At 36.3% G+C, this 23146-nt stretch overlaps 1 protein-coding gene across 1 annotated transcript in view; it reads left to right on the top strand.

The window, feature by feature from the left end:
• ITGAV (integrin subunit alpha V) overlaps window positions 1–23146 on the top strand; it is a 113582-nt gene that overhangs the window by 26372 nt on the left and 64064 nt on the right. Inside the window, exon 3 of the mRNA XM_036743427.1 lies at window positions 17336–17427. Coding sequence (XP_036599322.1) covers window positions 17336–17427 — 92 coding nt within the window. The remainder of the gene's footprint in view (window positions 1–17335; window positions 17428–23146) is intronic.

Below are 23146 nucleotides of genomic sequence, written 5' to 3' on the forward strand. Positions count from 1 at the left end.
TACCAAATTTATTTTGGTGATTGTTTTGTAATGTAGTTTGAAATCTGGTACTACTAGGCCATTTTGGGTTAAATTGCTATAATAGTTTGGTATTCTTCCCCCAATGTAAATGTGTGGGGCTTGGTGGGGGACCCACAGGGGATTGCTCTATTGATAAGATAAAATGGAAAAAAAAATATAAGTGAGGAAAGGCATGCAGAGAAGTTTAAGAACTTAAACAACTTCTCCAATATTCATCAAATGTTCATGATAGGGCCAGATATCTCCTTAACAGACATAATCACTTGTACCATAATGCTTCCAGATGCTTGATGAAGGAAGGAAGAAAAAGTCAAATCTGAAATATCTTGAAATGGATCCAGGGCTTTAGATATTTTCATATGATCCATATTCTGTCATTTGTCCAGTATCCTCCTTGGATATACTGACTCCAATATACCTTGTTCCTCTTGTGCTTCATAGTAAGCATTATTAATGTTCTGAATTTTTTTCTTTTAGCATTTATTACACCTTAAGACAATGCTACATAGTGTAAAGGAAATTTTATGTTAAATTACTTTTAAAGCTGGAGACAACTTTATATTCGGCCAATTGGGAAGGCTTTAAAAATCCTTCTAATATGAGTATTTCGGGAAGTATTCATTTTGTATGTCATTGTGACAGATACTTGTTCGAGAGATGCCTATTTCAAAAACTTTCAATATGATCTTTAGTAATATGAGAAACATTGATGCTTTCCAGTCCTTTGCTTTTTCATGTTATTCCTTGGGAATCTGGCTTGTGACACAATTGACAAATCAGCCAAGAGAATGATGTGATAGGAAGTGTAATGCTTAGGAAGAATGCCAGTGATAAGCCTCAACATTTTGCATGCTCCTGGATGTATGAACTAAAGTTTCTTTGTCTATTAAAAAAAAGTGGAAATATAAACATCAATCTATAAGCACTGTGGGAACGAAAACCTTATTTCTAAGGGCATGTCAGTCTCTTTTTTTTTAATAGCTAAGAGCCTATACTGATTTCCTTTTCTATAGAACTGAATAATACAAAAGGCTAAGCGATTATAAAAAAACTATTATCTTTGACCTACAAATGCAAGAGCATTAAAGCCATGATGAGCTGCTACGCCAACTCTGTTCACTGGTATGGAAAATGTGATTCAGAATGTGAACTACAAAGGCCAGTAGCCTTTCTAACTTGGTGATGTACATATGGCAAATGGGATATCTGAGCAGAGACTCATAGCAACTTTTCGTGAGCAAAAAAATAAGAAAAGGTACTTTTACCTTTTAGAGTCTATCCCTACACTGGCCCTGGAGTCAGGAAGACCTGAGTTCAAACCAGGCCTCAGACACGTACTAGTCACCTAACCCCAATTGCTTAAAAAAAAAGAGTAAATCTTTAAATTCCTCAAGAATTTGGGAAGTATAAGGAAATGATAAAAAATAGGATTATCTTATCTCTTCTCCTTTGCCATTGCACTTCTAAGCATCAGGACACATGATCTAAGAAAAAGATATACAATTTGCAACTTCTTCAATGGATCCTTGATCTCTTGGTTATGGGTTCTTCTTCCACTAATGCAGCTCGTAAGAGAATTAAACTTCTCCCTCTTTGTGACTTTTGTCCATGCCTTCCTGTAAGTTCATTACACAGTGGGTCTACCTAGTCTGCTGGTAAGTCTTCATCTAGTTTTCTTGAGGCTTGTTGTTGTTCAGTTATCTCAGTAGTGTCCAACTCTTCTTGACTCCATTTGGAGTTTTTTTGGCAAAAGTACTGGAGTGGTTTGCCATTTCCTTCTCCAGCATGTTTTATAGTTGAGAAACTGAGGCAGATGGGGTAAAGTGACTTGCCCAGGGTCACCCAACTAGTAAGTATCTGAGGCCAGATTTTAACTTGGGTCTTCCTGGCTCCAGGCCCAGTACTCTAGCCACTGTGCCAATCAGTTGGCTAGTTTATTGAGGCTATCTATCACTTATCACTGTTTTCATTTTGCTCCCTGGAAAATCCCAGATAATATTATCTACAAGTCTATAAGCTCTATAATGCTTTGAACTTCTGGTTAAACCAAAGTTTTGATGTGATTTTTAAAAATTCTGGCTCCCTCTTAAGCAACAATTCTAGTTTATTTTAACTTTGTAATTTTTCTACAATCAATAATAATTGTGAGATTAGGCCAGGGATAAGTCCCAGAATTATTACCACTACTTAATACTGAGCAACTTTGAAGTGTATAGTTGAAAATAGCTGTTAAACTGCTGAACTTCTACCAGGTCTCTCAGAATGCCAGATGAGAGATGTGAGTGAGGTTGATACTGATCTTTCCAGTGGTATGACCATATGAGGGTGTGTGTGTGTGTGTGTGTGTGTGTGTGTGTGTGTGTGTGTGTCTTCCCTATCACAAAGTTCCAGCAGTCTTATCACTATGAAAGACTCCTCTGTCTTTGTGGGCTTCTCACCCTGAAAGATCTCTCTGCCCCTGCAGGATCTTCCTCTGGTCAGTTCCTTAAGCGGCTTTCATTTAAAGGAAGTGTGTGGTACAATCATAATGTTCACTCCTTTATTCCTTACCGTTCTCTACTCCTAATTCTCTGGACTTCCTGCTCCACCATCCCATCCAACCCCCTTTTAGCTTCCTTTTATGTGTGGTCTTTTTCCATTAGAATGTAAGCACCTTGAGAACAAAGACTTTTTTTTTTGTTTTTATTTATATATTCTCAGCACTTTTGCACAATACCTGATACATAGAAGGTGATTAATATTTTCTTGTTGACTTCACCTGTTAGCATCTCATTTCTATATTAATTTGATAAACAAAACTTAGAAATGTGAAAATCAAATAATATTGGCATTTGATTACAGAAAGTTATTACCATAATTATATTTTGGAATCCATGGAGATGTATTTTTTAAGGAACTTTCTTTTCATCAAGATGGTCTGCGAAATGAAAAAACAATTTTTTCTTGATTTCCAGAGTAACAAAGGACAGTAGGTTTAGTAATTTATACTATAAAATCTTTCATGAGATTGAACTCTAGTTGAGCTTTACATGTGTCTTGCCTTTCTGCTAGTAAGAATTTTTCACAGCTGTGGTTCGAAATTCAAAAGAATTGACACTAAGATACACCATGACCTTGTCAAATGGATAAATTTATTCTGGAGTCACAGCCCTTTTTATCTTCTTTTCAGAGATTGGATGAATAGGAAATTGGTGGTGGGGGTTTCAGGGAGAAATAGATTCTTTTGATTTCATTGCAGAAAGGAAAGTGAATAAATCCAATCCTGTTTAATTAATTTTCATTTACCTCAAATGACTGTGAAATGATATATATTCAAGACTAAAAGGGTCTTTCATAGGATTGCAGAGATGTAAATGTCTTGATAGGTACCCTGTTTTCTTCATAGAGAAATAAATTATATTTAAAAAATGCTCTTAAAAGAAAAACCTGTTAAAGGCAGTACCTAAAAAGTGATCATGGCATGTAGTTAAAGGTACTAAACATGTGCTAGGTCCAATATACATGTCATGAATTAACTATTTTCTTTTGCTAGGCAAACTGGGGAGTGGTATTGTTTTAAAAAGTCATGTTGTGATTTTTTTTCCCCTGAGCAAAAATGTGTCCAGTGACCTAGATCATCTCAGTATTGGCTGAAGTCATTCAGATTATACACGTGCATGCATTGTGTAGTAATAAAAGGAAACCAAATGTTTTACAATATTTATGACTTCCAAACAGAAAACTACACTATTAATTGTTGTAGTATTTTCCCACTTAGCCTTAAGTTTCATTTAGTTTACAGAGAAGGTGAAGTTCCCTTGTACTCCCAGAAGGTATTTTTTGTGCATTGGAAAAGAATAAGAAACTTTAGCCCCCGTGTGGCAGATTAGGCTTTTAAGGAAAGAAGTGTATTAAACTGTCATGGTTGCTTTCCAGTACCATGCTAGCCAGGGTTGTCACACAGTCAGAATGCTTTAATAATTCAGCTTAGTTCACATACATCATCAGTCCAGCACTTAATCAGTATTATCTACTGCAGTGCAGATAATGAATTCTAAAATCTAGTTCAATTTTTTTTAAAAGCTTTGAAGTCAATTACCACTAACTCCACAGCTAATTAGCTTCAGGTTTCTTTGCCAATGTTTTTTTCTCCTTTTTCTTTGTATCAGAAGTGATAATAGCTTTGTTGCTGGTGCTGTTCTTTAATTTTCATTATCCTAAGACCATTTTATTGTCAGTTCTCGTTACTGTACCTGTTACTTAAACAAAAAAAACAAACCTAAAGAATGTTCCTCCCATGCCCTTTCCTTTTCATGTGTTGGAGAATGGGAGGTCTGTTGATAGCAACAACGAAAAAATTTTTATTTTATTAGGATTTGAAAAAAAAAGATAGAAAAACCTCACAAATCAAAGTCTCCTCCCATGTATTTTGTAATTTTTCTCTATGGAAAAAATAATTTTTCAGATTTTTCTTATCTGTTTTAAAATACCTAATGTGAATGTGTCTAAATTTGACACAGGACTATACTTATAGATTTAGAGGGTGGAAAAAGCTTTATGCTTCTTAAATATGTTTTTAAAAGTCATATCAAAGAGAATTGGAAAGAATGGGGAGACCATTACCTTCTATTTCTTTTACGTCTTTTGGTTCTCTCTTTCAGAATGAGTGAACCTTTCAAACAATGCAGAGCTTTGTGTGAATGCCAGGTCCAGTACACTGGCAAGAGGTTCCCTTTCAGTGACCCACTATTTTTCTTTTTCTTTCTTTTGTGCAGTTGTTCCTTCTCAGAAGAGCCCATTACAGAGGAATATGATGTGAATTTGCAAAAAACTCTTAAAAATACACTATATGTGTGAAGGCAGTGATGATCATAGAAAGAATTGGGCAGATAGACCTGGATAAAGATATATTGGAATATAGGTCTTAGAGAAAGAATACCCAAAGCAGGTGAATAAGTGGTGAAGTGGGTAAGTGACATGAGCACAACAGAAATGGGAGTGAGTATTTCATGCTGGTGTAGTAGGAAAACTGGATATGGAGTTAGAGGACCTGCATTTGAATCTTATTTCTATTCCTACCTGTTTGACCTTGGGCAAGTCTTGAACTTCTCTTGTCCTCCATTTTCTCATTTGTAAAAGGAGTGCATTGGACTAAATGAGCTCTTTTGTCTCTTCCAGATCTAAACTCATGATTTTATGATCCTGTTACTGTCTATCTAAGGTGCCATGGGAATTAAACAAGAAAGGTAGATATAATCTGGAAAAATGAAGGATAGCAGCAGGGAGGAGATGAGGCTTGAATTGGACTTTGTGAGGAAAGACTAAAATTGTTTCAGCTTCTCAAATAAGAATAAAATCCATCCTAAATTTTACCCTAGATGCATTGAACTAGTATGATGCCAGTTACATAGTTCTTGCCATTTGGTTTAGTGATGTAATTTATATTCAATGTTGGTTAGCTTTGTTAGTTTCAGAATGAATCTGTTAAACTCTTTAAATGTGTATTTGAACTTCTGGAAAGGAGCATTTTTTTTTTTGTTGTTAATCCAGAGGGCTGAAAGAACTATCCCTGTTGATGGAATCATAATTCTGCTACTGTTTCCCAGGAGGCTTCCCTATAAAAAGGTAGAAGCAGAGACTACATTTTTGTGAAAATGTCTTAAATTGTATGTACTCAAGCGGATTAGCTCATAAACTCCATTCACTCCATAGATGTTTAAGGTTGCCTCAGTTTGCTTACTCCCTAGGGACAGTAATTTGGTATAAATCTTTCCGAGAACCAATTCATGTTGTATTTCTTATATTTTAGTCATGTTAGGAAAAATTGCCTCCATCTGTTTTGAAGTAATACAGAATGGAAAGCAAGTCTTAGAGGAGGAATATATTTGTGATCTTTTCAAGCCAATAATGACAAAATATTTAGGGCTCTTTCTAATTATTAAGTCATAACCATAAACGCTGTAGCCAAGGACTTTGAATAAAATATGGTAGTACAGTTAGAGATTTTTAGTAGATAAACTTTTAAAATTCAAGTAAATAAACATTTTAGAATCCCTAAAGGTAGCATTATCTTTTTTGGACCATCGTTAAAAATTGTTTCAATGCACTAAGTGATATCCTAGGGGCCCTTAGATAGAGCCTGTTGAATTTGGAAATGGGCATTCCATTATATAGGATAAATGTTAATGGATTCAATTTAAATCAATCCTTCAACAAATATTTTTTAAGTACCTACTCTATGCAAGGTAATGTGGTACAGTCAATAGATTACCAGTCCTGGAGTCAAGAAAACCTGAGTTGAAGACCTGTTTATGTATATTTCTATGACCAAAGGCAAGTTTCCTTTCTAGTGCCCATAAACTTCTTTAAGAGCATAAGTTTATAAATGGTGGCTATTTGATAGCAATTGAAGGAGTTCTTACACTAGGACTTTTCTTTGCCAATGAAATCATGAATCTTTAAATGCCACCTCACTCTTGCATTCCCAAATGTGCAAAACACTGAACTCATATCATATTAGTACTTACATGCTCTATTTTGAGAAAGACTGCTCAGTCTTATCTCTAGCCCCAAAGTAAAACTACTGCCATTCCCCTGCATCATTCTTAAAGTTGTAATTTTAAATTACAATTACACTCTTAAAATTGTAATTGTAATTAAAAATTTCTAGATAGTTCATACTAGAGACAGGAGGAGTCTATCTTCTGAGGCATATAATTTACAAGTGGTGAGTAGAGTCTAATGACTAGTTTAATACGCATACCAGGTTGGCTAAAACACACATTTTAGATCTGAATTAGTCTGGGGGAATTGTTTCTTTTGACCCAGCCCCTAAATTTCTGAATTGACTTGAGATTATCCATTATTAGGAGGAAAACCAGAAATTTTGGTTATTTCTAGTTGTTCCAGATCACAGAAGGGCCCATAGCCAAAACTGAGTAATGAATGATGATTCAGCTCAAAGTGAAATGGTCTTAGACATAACTCAAGTTACCTTTTTATTTTCTACCTCAGGCTATCTGCTAGATTGTCATTTACCACGCGAATGAAACTTAAGCACTGGGAAAATCTCATTCATTGCAATTATCACAGCATAAAATTGCAGAGCTTTCTAAAAGGCTTGGGTAGTGTTTTAAAATCTCTTCCTTTTTAAGTTTTAGATTCCATTGGTTAGGAATTTCTCTTGATTTGGACAGGGACAGAGCCAAAGTTTGCATATACTTAGGAACCACTTCTCTCCAGTAAATAATTCTAGTTTAACAATGTAAACCAGATTCCAGGAAGGTTGTTTAAATCACTCTACTTCTGAAAGTAATCTCATTCTAAAGCAATTAAATGTTTTTGTCATGGACATTCTTGGCATGTATCCCCAGTAATGGGTCACTTCTCATCTATCACACAACTCAATTATTTTTGGCATAATGGACTTAAAGTCAAGAAGACCTGAGTTTGAATCCTATCTTAGACATTTACTAGCTGTGTGGCCTTTGGCAAATCACTTAACTGCTGCCTGCCTCAGTTTCCTCAACTGTAAATTGGAGACAATAGTATCACCTACCTCTCAGGGTTGTAGGACAGATAAAATGAGATGACACGTCTAAAGTGGTTTGCAAACCTTAGCATGCTATATAAATGTTAGTTATTACTCTCATTACATGTCTTAGGTAGATTGTAAGGTTCCGTAAGGTCATCTAGGATAGAAACCAGCTCTTAATCATTTTCATACCTTCTGTTCCATAGCGCCTAGTGGGACAGTTTTCATAAAATGCTCAGTTTGTAGGTGAATGAATAAATGAACGAATGAATATATTGCAATAGTTAGTTTGAGTTATATTTTATAGACAATATAATATGATCGTATAAAATGGAAAATAATATGATTGTATTTCTTATAGAAGAGTTTATCATTTAAGTCTTACTGATTCAAATATCAGTGTCATATAGTGGAAAGAGTGCTGGGCTCAGGAGAAACACATGCTAATCCTGGCTCTGCCATTACTTAATGATCTGGAACAAATCATACCACGTCTTTTGGTCTCTTCTTGATCTGCAAATTAGGGGGTTGGTCTTTTGCATTACAAAGGTCTCTTCCAGCTCTGTAATGTGTGATTAATAACTTAGACTTCCCATTCCATACCAATTCTTATTTACTAAACTTTTGCTCAAGGTTAAAATTTTCTAAGATTACCATAGGTAGTGGAAAAATATTTTTAGCCATATCTTAATGTGGGAAGACAGTGGGAAATTAGCGGATCCTAATATAAAATAACCTGATTCTTCAAAAGTGAATGGCTTTCGTGCCTCTCTAGACATTTTGGATTTGGCCATCATGTACAGGCTTTGGTGCTCCCTCAATCTCAAACCTTTCTGGAATTTAATTCAACAGTTTTCCAGGTTTTACCTGAAGGTCTAACATATGTCTTTCATTCAAAGTTGAATTTTATGATGGAATTTTATAGTGAGTATGGCAAGGAGTCCAGCATATGACTGAGTAGAATAGGGCACTGTCCTTGAATCTTTCTTTTTTCCTTCTCTTTTTTCACTTCTTTCATTGGAAAGAAGTTATTTGTTCCAATGATTTCAACTATAATTTAGAGAGATTATAGTTTGCAGACTCCCAAGTCTGCAAATGACTGCAGTCTAGTCTTCTTTCTAGAGCTTCAGTCTTTCCTAGATAGCTAAAGTCTAATAGTTCTCTCTTAGGTGGCAGGATCATAGATTTATAGCTGGAAGGGAATTTAAACATTATCTGGTCCAACCTCCTCATTTTACAGATGATGAAACTGAGGTCCAGGGAGGTTCAGTGGGAAAGGTCAACAGAGTTGTTTAGGATGGTGTAACAACAGTTTGGCTAGCAGCTTCTGTAGGGGTGTAAGACCCAACAAGAACAGCAACAAAAACTGCCAGCATAGGTTCTTTGATCTGCTTTTCTAAGGAAAGCAACTTTAAGGGGTTAACAATCTCACTTTAATCAAACATACATGTATCATTCACTTAGTTCAGGGGAAAAACCCAGCACCCTGAACTTCAGAGCAAATACAAATAGAAATTACAAACAGAGACAATATCAACAGAGCAAACAGCCCAAACCCAACCCAAACCAGTCTATCCATAGCAATACATAGTTACCAGGAAAGCAGAAGCATCAACATATGTGTTTCTTCAAAGCTGGGAGGCTTCCAGCAGAAACCCAGAGTTTCTACACCAACACTCTTCCAGTGAATGAGAGCCCCAAAAGCAAAACGCCAACCTCTGAGTTTATATACCCTGTTCAGGGTCAAAGGGCATTACAATATGCAACTCAAACCTATGTGACCTAAAAGCTTCTGGCATCACAACATGCAACTCAAACCCACGTGACTTAAAAGCATCAGAAACATGTGACTCAAACCCATGTAAACTAGGTTCCTTCCTTGAGGTAAGCAGGCATTGAAGACTCCTGATTTAATCAAAGAAACAAAGGCAAGACTGATCAAGGGCACTTGATTAAATAAGTGCTCCAAAAGATAAAAGAGTAAAAAAGTCCCACCTTAATTACCGATACAGATGCAACTAAGATTTGAACTCAAATTTTCTGATTCCAGATCTGTCACTCTTTGTACTGTATCATAGGCCTGTCTTGTGAGGAGTTCAAAATCAGCATATCAAAAGTCAAATAAATCTTCCTCCTCTCCAGATGAGTTGCTCAGTAAATCTTGATTTCTGCATCCAATTGCTTGATAATATCTTTTCTTTTGTTACAATACCTTTTTTTCCCCATTTGTTTTCCCTTTTCTAATCTCTCTGCCACCATCCCAGTCCAAACTCTTGTACTTTGTAAGGGAAGGAAGTTAAGTCAAAGACAACTGTGAGCCACAGCACGATCACTAAGGGAGGACAGGACAGTCTGACTGCAATAGTTGTTATGATCTGAGGAACACCAAGGTGAGGAGGTAGCTCTCCACAAACTCCTGAGGACTCACATGCCAACTGTGAGGAGAAAGTATCACAGTAAAATATTTGTGCTTTATTATTTGTCCAAAAATTTCTAAGCACCAACTATGTACATAGCAACTGCCTTATTTTCATAGTATAATAAGTTGCAATAATGATATTACATTTCCGATAGGAAAACAAATCAATGTGCATGATTACCCATGCAGTGAAACTGAGACGGTTACTTAAAACTAAGTAACTTACAATGTTTTCTTAGGACTAGGATTGAAACCTTTTTTTTTTTTTTTGAGATATGAGTGATTTAGATCAACCCTGTGTGTTTTGAGAATTTCCCCCAGACATATGCCAATTTTGGTCTGTCCCATGAGGCCAAACATGGCATAACATAATCCAGGGGAAAAAAAAGTCCCAGAAAGATTCCATATCAGTGGCATATTTTGGCCAAACTTGGCATAAGAAAACCTAGGGAGAGAAAGTCCCAGAAAAGAGATTCCATACCAGGAATATATTTTGTTTTTTATCCCTCTACATGGGTATTTTGCATACCCTGATGACTACATCAGCTGATTGTGAGAAAAATTTTACTGTGGTTAAAAATGTGGCCATAGAAACTTACCATAAGCCACATGTGATTTCAATTTGATTTAGATTGCTACATTTGTCCCTTCCCCAAAGATGATTCCAAGTAGATTTTATGTGTGGGAAATGGAGGGATGACAATTATTATGTGTATTTCTTAAACTGAAAAGAAGGCTCATGTACTTCCTGGGGAACACTATACTACTGTAAAATCAATGATCATTTGATCTAAGATCAATCGTGGACTCTTTAGAACAGCAACCCTAAAGTTTTGTTTTCAGGACCAAAAAATTAAAAATGATTGAAGGCTCCAAAGAACTTTTTAAATATGGGATATATCATTTACTAGAAATTAAAACTGATAAACTATAAAATATTTATTTATTTAAAATAATGATAAATTCATTACATGCTATATTTTTTATGAAAAACAACTATTTTCCAAATAAAAAAATTCAGTGAGAAGATTGGTACTGTTTTAAACATATCTGCAAAACTCTTTAATGTTTTTGCCCCTGTAGTCTCTCCCTCTGATTGGATGGCTTATCTCAAAATTTCCATTTAAGGAAGGAGTACAGGCTAGCCATGTTTCTCATTTCTTTCCAGGTTGAAAACCAGACTTCCTCTAACATGCCCCAACTCTTCGTTTTAAGCATCTTCACTTCAGCCCTGGAATTCGTGCATGGGAGATGTCCTCAGCCCCTTTGAGGCCTTTCCTTCTGATTGGATAACTCCTTCCAGAACCTCCATTTAAGGAAGGTGACCAGACCAGCAGTTTCTCCTCTCGTTCCCCAGTACTGAGTACCTGTCTCTCCCCTTTCCCACTTTTCAGCTTCCTTTTATTTGTTTTTTCTTCTTTTGGAATCTAAGCTTCTTGGGGGAAGAGAATCTCATTCTTTCTACTTGATTTATATTCCCAGTGCTCAGCACAGTGCTTGGCACATAGTAAGTGCTTGATAGATGCTAGTTAACTAAGAGACAAATGGCTTAATAGAAGATATCTGAGTTTTCATATCTGCTTCTGCCTTAAATTTGTTGTGTAATAACAACTAGCATTTATACAGTACACACTATGTGCAGGTACTGTGCTAAGTTCTTTACAAATATTATTTCTTTTGATCTTCATGATAACCTCAGGAGGTAGCTGTTATTATTCCCATTTACAGTTGAGGTAACTGAGTCAAACAGGTTAAGTGACTTACCCAGGGTCATACAACTAGGAAGTGTCTGAGGCTTGATGTGAACTCAGGTCTTCCCCCAGTGTTCTATCCAGTGTGTCATCTAGCTGCCCAAATGAACAAACAGATGAATGAATGAATATATTTATTTATTTTGCTATGTTATTTTCTTTGAAATATGAGGGAAAAAAAATCGAGTATCATACAGATATGTAGTTAGAAAAAGGAGGGAATATTTAATTAGGTAAATAATGTCTTCACCTTGAAGACAGCCTGAAACAGTCTTGGAAACCCTCAGGGGTCTGTAGATGACAGTTTGAAAACTGCTACTTTACAGTTTCTTGGTCACCCAGTCTAATCTCTTCATTTGACAGGTAAGTAAATTGAGACCCAGAAGCATGAAGTATCTTTGCCAAGGTCATACTGACTATGCTTTTCAGAACTGGATCTAGAATGCTTGTCTTCTAACTTCAAGTTCACTGTTCTTCCTACCAAAGTAATTTTCCTAAAGCTTGAATATGATCATGTTAGACTCTTGCTTAGTGAATTCTAGTAACTTTCTAAGATATAAGCTTAAATATAAACTCCTCTGATGTTTAAATCTCTTCAAATCTTCTTTACCTTTTCAGCCTGCTTATTCTTTATTCTCTTTCTTCCACACTCACTGTGCCATCCAGCCTTATTGGTGTGCTCACTGTTCTAAACACAGGACACTCCATCTTCCATTTCTTGCCTGGAATGTACTCCCTCCTTAACTTTGGCACTTGGAAACTTTGGTTTTCTTCAAGACTCAGCTCAAGTGTGGCTTTCAGTATTAAGCTTTTCCTGGTCTCCTCTGCTGCTACTGTGGCCCTTCCCAAATCAACCCTTTATTCAGTCTGTACATATTCTGAATATACATATATATGCAAATATATGTGTGTTTGCATATATGTTTATACATATGTGTGTGTGTGTGTGTGTGTGTGTGTGTGTGTGTGTGTGTGTGATTACTGGATAGACTTCTTGTGGTTAGAGACTGTTTTACTTTCATCTTTTCGTCCTTGGTGTTTGGCCCATAGGAAGTGTTTAATAAATGCTTGATGATCAACTGATTGTTTTTTGAGTACTTTCCTCTTTCTTTTCTGCATAAAGGGGTGGTACTTTAGGTAGCCTCACTCACCTTTGATGAAAGCCTGTGGCTTTATGCATGGCACCAAGATAAGAGAGGAGAATCTGGTCATTTTTTCTTCATCGTCATTGTTGTCATCAGATGTTGATTAAGTATCTAAGTATATAAAATATTGTTGGGTGCTGTAAGTTACATAGTTAGCATAAATAGACACAGCTCCTATTCTCATGAGCTTACAAAAAAATATTTTCAATATGCATGAAGGTCATCATCTTTTAAGTTAGAAAACCTTTGATTGTGTTTCTGTGTACATGGTGTATGATAAATCAGAGGTAAAAGAGCAGGTCTGTTGAGGAATTTTGACTCAAAAGCAAAAGACCAATTGAATGCCACATACAAAGAGCAACTTAATTAAGTGTTTTTCTGTTCATAATTCAGAATAGGAAATTTAAAATGTTACTCAGTAAGTATAATAGACACTAAAACTATGCTCCAGTTCTATTTGACTTCTAGGCTCAGTAGACTTTGAGGTACAGTGTTTGGGAGTCCTGCCTTGGTATTTACGTAGACTGTGAGTCTCGTAGTATTATTATCCATTGCTTATTGGCTTTTGAAACATTTATTAATCACTGCCACTGTACTTTCTTCTTTTATCTCACATGTAAGTCAAGACATCACCTTATTCATGTTATTGGTCCTCTTCAAGAATGAAGGACAAACAGCAATCTGTGAGTAGTGGTAGCTGCCCCACTGGGGACCCAAATGGCCAGTTCCTATTGGGCAATGCCCCTCCCTCCTTTCCTCCCTCCCTTTCTTCCTCCCTCCCTTCCTTCCTCCCTCCCTGGGGGGTCTTCCCCTTTCAGATATATATTTTTTTTGATTAAGTAAGAGGCCATTTTTTTGCCTCATTTCTTACCTAGCCTTAAATCACTGAATGGGTGTTGCCTCAGATAAATTGAGACCTGGGAAAGACCTTAGCTTAGAAAGGTCAAGGTCTCCTACTGCATCTGGGTCCACCTCTAGTTGTTCTGATCTGTATCTTGCCACTGGCACCAGAGGGCTCTGGAGCAGAGAGTGAGACTGGGGATTTTGCACAGCTCTGCCTCACTTAAATCTAATTCACTCGCAAGTCAAGACACTGCCTTCCCAATGTCATTGGTCCTCTTTGAGAATGAAGGAGAAACAACAACAACAACAATGCTACTAGTATAGAAGGTCAGGGAGTTGATGAATCAACAACTTCTATATCATTGTGACATCTCTTGGAGTGGTGCCAGAGTTTAATTTTTGGCTTCTAGGTTATTCAACTAAGTCCTACAATTTTGTAATCTAATCTGCAGGAGAGAAAAACATGTACAAGAAGAACACAGCCTGGCCCTCTCTCTCTTCCCCTCATTTTGACCTTGGCATTGAATTTGAGTCATAGCCAGAGTGTATAGATCATAGAATGATAGTATTACAGCTGGAATGACCCTTAGAGGCTATCTAGTTCAACCTCCTCATTTTACAGATGAGATAACTAAGGTCCAGAAATTGTTGATATACTTATCTAAAATGACACAGGTAGCTAATGGAAGAGCCAAGACTCGGATTACATCTTTCTGACTCCAAATTCATTACCCTTTTCACCAAATCATGTTCTTTTTCCTATCATGTTGTTCATGGAGGGGAGGGGGGAGGGGAGGAGGGAGAGAGAGAGAGAGAGAAAGAAAGAGAGAGAGAGACAGACAGACAGACAGACACACACACACATACACACACACAAGCAAAAAACTCCCAAAAAGATGATAAAGTTTCATGGTTTATGAGAAATTTTACAATTTGTATAACTAGTATCTTTTTTAGTTAGATTTGCAGTGTCACCTTGAGGGTACCATAAAATCTATCATTTTCTATTACAAAAATTTTAAGCAACAGTCTAGTTAAATTCAATTTTACTAGGTTGTATGATGGTATATATGGCCACCATCTATAAAATCTATAAAAATCTTTTATTATGCAGAGATTTTGTAGTAATGGCATTTGACCTGTACCTGTTGAGGAGCTTTTTTTGTTAGGGCACTCATGGTTTATAGTTATTCTGAAATGTTGGCCAAAACTAATTATATATGGGAAAATTTACCTAAACATGTGAAGAAGTCTGTGGGTATACTCTCACAGTCAGTTGCATCTGTGATCTCATCAATTCAGAGGTTCCCTCCATTGATATTCAATCCAATCCAAGCCTGCACATTCTGTGTGACTTGTCTATTCCGTCTCATAGGTTCACCAGTAGCATCCATCCTATTTCTGGGGTACTTCATCACTTTCTTCTGACATCTCAAGATGCCAACCAAGGTTTCTGGCTGCTTACCTGTCATCCCTCTCTTTTGCTATATGACCAGTCTATTTTTTTTTCCTATTTGTATAATTGTTTATATCTTTTATTCCTGTTGTTCAAAGTTCCTCATTGGCTATATGCTGTAGGCTGCTCACAGTCACCTTGTACTTCTCCATTGCACTCTGTGTATTCATTTTTCATAGGTAATTTTATTCTTCAATATAATGTTGGTATTAGAAAGATTGACCTCGTCTTTCCATGATAACTGAATGAATTTTCAATTTCCCAAAGATCCACTCTCTTCCTATCCAACTCTCAGCCCAATCCAATATCTGTTTGTACTGTTTATCCCAGATATACATACTGATGGACAAGTTCTATAGATTGACCTTCCAAGTGCATGCTGAAATCTGGGCAATAAACATTCTTAATCCATTTGGTCTTTCCTATGTGATTGGTCAGGCCAAACTCCTTTGAGTGATGATGGATCTCTTCTGGGAGATTCTGCAATGTTCTGAGACTTGATTTAATTAGCACAATGTTATCTGCAAACAAAAGTTATCTAGGGGATGTCATCATCCTCAACAGAAAATCCTTATTCTCCCTGGATTCTGCTAAATCTCCTCCATTCCAATATGACTTCCATTGCCAAACCTACACCTCCACATGTTGCCCTTTGCCTGATATATATTATTAGAGGGTCATTGAACAGGGTTACTTCTTTTGTATATCTTCCAAGGAATCTTGAATGACTTTAATGTGTGGATGGAAAATACTTTGTTGTAAAAGAGTCTGTAAAACACCATTCAGTTTCACTAAATCAAATCTTTTAGGTATACTAAGCCAATTTTTTCATACATGTTTGCCCATTTCTACCATCTCATTTTATGGTTTGTCATTTAAAAAAAGAATTTATATAATAGGACTTTTCTTTTTGTGTAGCTAGCTCAGTCTAATACTGGTGTGGATAGATCAAAAATTTAAATCATGTTTCCTAAAAAGAAATAACTAATAGTGTGGATGTTGGCCTTTTTTCCTGGTAGCAGTATTATAAGGGGTTCATATTAATTTTAATTTTCATCATTTGTCATGGAGTTCATTCTTCAATAAAACTTCTAGGCACATTGTAGGCACTCTTGTTGGTTGATCAATTATCTAGGCTACAATAGAATGTGTCCATTAGCCATCATTTCTGCACAAATATAGCATAGGGAAAATTGAAGTTTATAAAGGGGACATAGGCACTGGAGGATTAAGTGCCTTTGTGGTAGGTGAAATCTGAAATAACTGAGGAAGCAAAGGTTTGAGTTTCCAAGCATTTAGATTTATTAGGCCGTGCATGCCAATGGCCTAACATATCTGGATCTGGCTTCTTCAGCGTGGCACTGGACCCTGAATACAAGAGGAGACAGATTTTTGATCATTAAAAGAAAACAATAATCTAAGATATAAAACAGGATTATAATTAGGCAATCTGATTTATAATTAGAGGAAAGATTAGAAACTTTCTGAATTGAGAGGGGGAGAACAAATAGATTCAGTTCTCCGAAATCAGAAAAAGAAGTCTCCCCAAATATCTGTGTTTATTCAAAGGAACATGAAAACAGTAACTGGTTGACCAGTATGGAGCTAGTTTTCAGATAGGACATATGGGTTGCTTGAGATGTATAAATGTGGGAAAACTCTTTGCATCACCCTTTGGATCTGACTGGGTTTCTGGTCAGCATAATCTAGGTCCTAAGTTAGAGGTCTCTAAGCAACAGATAGAGGTGGGTCTAGCTTCCCAGCCATGCAGAGTTAGGTTCAAAAAATCTAATAAAGTTTTCTTACAATTCTCATAATTAAATAAAGTTTTTTCACAAGACAGAAATTGGACTAGACCCATAACTGGAGAGAAAAGTTGCTGAGCTAGATCAAGAGTTGAGTCACAAGATGGAGTCAATTTGGTTCACTCACTTCCCACAATTTTCTCACCTTCCATTCAAAGATAGACTAAATGATGTTCACTATTTATCGTGTGTTAAGATATTATGTTTTAATAATTTAAATTAACTTCTTAAAAAATTGATGATCCATGTGTGTATCTCTCTGCCAAATAAACTATTTGATTAACCATCTCCATTTCCTTCTCATGCTAGATAAAAAAAAAAAAGTTTGCTGTATTTAAAAATAATGTTTGGGGGTTTCTTTCCTCCCAATTTTCTTCTTTAGGCAATAGAGATTATGCCAAGAATGATCCATTGGAGTTTAAGTCTCACCAGTGGTTTGGAGCTTCCGTGAGATCCAAACAGAATAAAATTTTGGTAAGTCCTTTAGACAATTTACCCAGTAGGTTAGCTAAGAAAATCTGGTGTGGAAACTACAGAAATAACATGTATGTACCCCAAATATGTAAGTGCAATTAGACAGCTGGCTTAAAAAGAACTTAAAGTTTGCTTTTTTTTCTCCTTTTTGCTTCTCTGATCATTAGGAGGCAATTAAATGACACATTGGGTAAAAGTGCTAGACTTGGAGTCAGAAGAAAATCTTTCCTCAGGTGCTTATTTATGTGACTATACAAGTCACTTAACCCTCCTCCACCTTGGTTTTCTTCTCTGCAAAATAGGATAGTAATAGCGTCTCCTTCTCAGTGTTGTTGTGAGGATAAAGTAAGATAATATTTTGAAGCACTTGGCAAAAAGTGCTATCTAAATGCTAGTTGGTGTTATTTTTTAAGGTTACTATTATTAATGTTAATTTTCCCTTGGAGTTCTTTATATGTCTGTGTAAACTTCATATTTAGCTATAAGAATATGTCAGGCTTAATGATACGAGCCACAGTGGAATGAAAGGATATGAAAAAGGTAGGAATGGCGTTTTTGATTAAGCAACAATTTTCATCAAAGACTCATTTTATAAAAGCTGCGTAGTAAACATAGCTCTTGTGTTTGCCCTGGGAAATTATAATCTAATGAAGGAAATAGAGCCAGTTCACACAAAATACACATATGACTTAGTTAATTTAAAATGATACTACTGAACCGCCATGTCTATGAATAGCATTGACCCCAAAACACACATATAAGTTCTTTCTTAGGTATTTGGAAGCACAGACAATTTTACTCAATCAACAAGCATGTATTAAATGTTTACTATATGCCCAGCACTGGGCTAAGTCTTGGGGAATACAAACATAAATTAAAATAATTCCTTCCTTCAAGCAGCTTAAATTATAATAAAGAGACAACATCTACCTATATAAGAGTGTGTGCGTGCTCGTGCGCGCGCGCACACACACACACACACACACACACACACACACACACATAGGCTAGGTGGTGCAGTAGACAGATTGTGCTGGGCCTGGAATCAGGAAGACATCTTCCTGAGTTCAAATGAGGTCTCTGACACTAGCTGTGTGACCCTGGGTGGGTCACTTAACCTTGTTGGCCTCAGTTTCCTGTGTTGGTAAGCAAAATGGGCTCTTAGCACTTAGTTGGCTTTTGTTTCCTTTGAGTAATTCAGTGTATTTCATTGAGCCTTACTGCTCAGCCCCAGGCCCAAAACCCTATTACGTGTAAAACCTCTGTGGGTGTGGATTGGTAACTAAGGTGGGGCCCAAGGTGGGGCTAACTCCAGGGAGGGCCTAGTTTACACATGAGTTTGAGTGACATGTTTGGGACATCAGAGGCTTTTAGACCACATGGGTTTAAGTTGTCTCTTTGTGACGATTCTAGGTCACGTGGGTGAGTCGCGTGTGTAACTCACCCTGGACCTTGAAAAAGATATAAAACCAGGGGTTGGCTTTCTCTTCTTTGGAGCTCTTACCCACAGCAGTGGTGGTGCCCTTATTCTGAGCTCCTGGGCTGAACCTAGATGTTGGTAACTATGAATCTCTATTTGGTCTGTCTGTTGATGTTTGTAATTTGTTTGTAATTTGCTCTGAAGTTCAGTGTGCTTGTCTTTTCCCCTGAACTAAGTGAATGATATTTGTATGCTGAATTAAAGCAAGCTTGTCAACCCCTTCACGTAGCTTTCCTTAGTTAAGCAGATCAAAAGAACCTGTGCTTTTGCAGCATGCTGGTAGCATTCTTGTTGTTGGGCTTGGGTTGGTCTTACACCCCCACAACAGCTGCTAGCCGGATTGTTGAAATATTTCCTCACCTATGAGCTGGAGAAGGAAATAGCAGACCACTGTAGTATCTCTCCCAAGAAAAACCCCAAATGGGGTCATGAACAGTTCCATACAACTGAAAAACAACTGAACAAAAGCCCAGCAACAACATATATATACATATATGTGGGCATTCATACGTATGTATATGTGCATATATACATATGCATTTTATGTATGTGTGTATATATATGCATATATATGTGTGTATGTGTGTATCTATCTATAATCACAATATGGATGCATATTAGTTTGGGAGAGAATGCACTAGAATGGGGAGGGGGGATGTGACAAGAAAGCTTCATTAAAAGGTGGCACTTGAACTGAGTCTTGAAGGAAACTAGGGATTCCAAATGCTAGAAGTTAAAAGGAAATACATTCTATGCGTGAAAGGAAATGCATTCTATGCACTGTGCAAAAGCACAGTGATGGGAGATGTAGAAGCGGAGGTACAGTGCAGCAGGTATTCTAGTATGACTGTATCATAGTAGGCATGGAGGATAGTAATATATGAGAAGAACTGGAAAGATAAGAAGGTGCCAAGTTAGGAAGATAAATGCCAAACAGAGGAGTTTACATTTTGTCCTAGAGATATCCTAGGGTTTCATGAATAAGGAAGTGACATAATTAGATATGTGCTTTAGGAAAATTTATTTAGCAATGTATGGAGGACATATGGGAATGCAGAGAAACTTTAGGTATGTTGGACCAAAAAGGAGGCTTTGGCAATAGTCCAGGTGAGGGGTGATGGAGGCCTGAACTAGGGTGATATCTGTGAATGTAGAGAGAAGGGGATGCATGTGAGAGATGTTGTGGAGAAAGAAATGTGAAGATTCGGCAACAGGTTGAATGTGTGAGGTAGATACAAGTGAGGAGTCAAAGATCTCAGTGAGGTGTGAAACTGGATGACTTGCAGGGAGAGTAAGTGCCCTTACCGGATGCATCAGTGGAATTTGGAAGTGGAGTTTGCTATGGACTGAAGAAAACTTTTGTGAGCCAAAAGAGTAACATTTTAGGATTTAGAAATTTAATATTAATTAATTTAATTTAGAATTTTAAAAGGATTCTCAAACATTAGTTTAACCTATCACCTCTCATCAAAAGGATTAAAAGTTAAATAAAATAAAAAAATAAATAAAATGTGATTTTTTCCCCCTCTCTTTTTGTGAAAGATTTTTATAAAACAAGTAGGTAGCATAGCAAATGGAAGAAATATCAGACAAGGAATCAGGAGACCTGGGTTCAAGTCCCAGGTCTGCATGTAGCCATGTATAGACCTCAGTTTCCTCATTTGTGAAAAGAGGGAGTTGGACTAGATTATCTTTAAGACCCTTCCAGCTCAGTGAAGCTACAATATCTATCTATATCTATGTCTTTATATCTATATATTTACACACACACACACACACACACACACACACACACACATCCTAATGACCTATTTTGAAACAAACAAATGGGGCTTGGGAGGTTGGGACAAGGAAACAAAATATGTCTAATCAAGAAAGAATTTTCACAAGGATGGAATATATAACCATTTTCTATTGGTGTTTACTGTCATTCAGTTCTTCATGTCTATGACAATTAATATAGTTGGGAAGGAATCATGAAAATTTTGTAGGATGGTAAAAAGGCTCCCAAATGTCTTTAAACCATTAATAAAATAAAACAAAGTTATTAGCAAAAGTATTATTTGTAATAAAATTAGCCACATCTGTACTGTTCCAGGAAGGCATATTAAGCATGCAGTAACTAAATTTAGCTATCTTAAACTTTTTTCAGCTTTTGTTCAGGAACCACAAAAACTCTTTCAAACCTCTTCTGTCTTCACCTGATGGTTTAATAAACTTACAGAATCTCAAAGTTGTAAGGAACCTCAAAGGTCATCTGGTCCATACTTGAAATAGCAAAGTCCTTTACTGTGTCCTTGGTAGTGATCATTTATTTAACCTGTGCTGGAAGAATACCAAATATGGGGAATTCAGTGCTTCCTGAAGCAGCCCATCCCACTTTTAGAGAGTTCATTAGAAAATTTTCCTTACATCTCTTCCATTCTCTCCCATTCATTATTTTTTTTATTTTCTCAGAGTCAAGCATAAAAAGTCTTTTTCCTCCTCCTATACAGGGCAACTTTCACATACTTGTAGCAAGCCATCATGCTCCCGCAAAGTCTTCTCTCCTGCTAGTTAAATATTCTTAGTGTAGGATTTTTAGAGACCGCTAGGTGGTACAAGTGAAGAAGACTCATATTCCGAGTTTCCAATCTGGCCTCAAACATTTACTAGCTGTGTAACCCTGGGTGAGTCACTTAACCCTGTTTGCCTTAGTTTCTCATCTGTAAAAAATGAGCTGGAGAAGGAAATGGCAAACCACTTCAGTATTTTGCTAAGAAAACCCCAAATGGGGTCATGAAGAGTTGGACGCAACTGAAATGACTGAACAAACAGTATGATTTTAAGCATGGTTTCTAGTGTATAATACCATACCATACAAGGTTTTCAGTCCCCTCACCAGGCTGGTCACTCCCCATTGTACATATTCCAGTTTTTCGGTATCCTTCCTAAAATGTAACTCACAGTATGTAATAATCTGGATTTGCTTTGGCCACAGCAGAGTACAGTGATATTATGTGTCACCAGTATTTTTCAGGATACTATTCTTCTGCCTGCTACTTCTCCACTGATCCCTTTCTTAACCTATGTGTTTTGTTTGGCCAAAGTCCCAATCTACCTTCAAATAGACTTGCACTACAATTAGAAAAGAGTAATACTAATACACTTTATGCCCCTTAAAATTTAGAAGTCATTCAAAACTAGTCTTCTGAGAGCCCTATATCATTACTCATTCTGTGGCTGCATTTCTTTCAGATCATTTGCTCTGGCTTTCTTTGAATAGCTTGCCAGTGGCCCAATTTAATATGCCTTTTAAAAAAAACTTGAAAATGTTATTTGTAATATACTACATTAGTGTATTGTTATAATTACGCTACATTATTATAGCATATTTATAATATATTGTACCATATATGTCTTATACTAAAATTACCCAGTTGATATGAAAGGAGAGAAAAGTTGGTTCTTTGAAAAGAAAGTAAAGTTAATAAACATTACTAATAGGACAAAAAAGAAAGAGGAAAACCACATTACCGAGAAAATTTTTTAAAAGAACAAGATGTACTTACAACAGAAATAAAAAGAAATTTGAGAATTTTCAGAACTATTGTAGCAAAACAAAGAATTTTTTAAAAATAGATTCTTACCTTGAAAATATAAAATATCCAAATTACTAGAACATAGAATAGAGATCTTAACCCAATCTCAGAAAATAACATTGAAAAAGACATACAGGAAGTTCAAAGAAAAAAAAATCCCTGATCCAGATAGATGAACAGGTAAATTCCATCAAACATTTAAAGAGCAGTTAATGCCTATTTTATGCAAGTGGTTCTCAAAAACTCAGAAAATAATAATTTTCCTTTGTGAAACAAATACTGAATAAAACTCAAGGGGAAAAAACTATAGCAACATAATCCAAAAGTTATTTATTTTTACCATGTTGGATTTTTGTCAAGAGATACAAAAATAATTCATTTAGGACAATTCTCACTATGATATTCAGAACAATAGCCCAAACCACAATGATTATATCAAGATGAGTTTTTAAAAAAGTCTTTGATAAAGTATAGTACTCATTCATGAAAATAAAATGGTGTAAAACCTGAGAATATGTCATTTTAAATATAAGAAGTACATATCTAAAATGAAAGGCTAGAGTTAGTTGTAAAGGATAAATATTAAAACTTTTCGGCAAATACAGGGAAAAAGCAAGAATGTTCATCTTTCCTCTATTGTTTGCAATTGTTCTAGAAA

The sequence above is a fragment of the Trichosurus vulpecula genome, chromosome 2, assembly GCF_011100635.1.
Source record: "Trichosurus vulpecula isolate mTriVul1 chromosome 2, mTriVul1.pri, whole genome shotgun sequence".
In the NCBI taxonomy this organism is placed as follows: Eukaryota; Metazoa; Chordata; class Mammalia; order Diprotodontia; family Phalangeridae; genus Trichosurus; species Trichosurus vulpecula.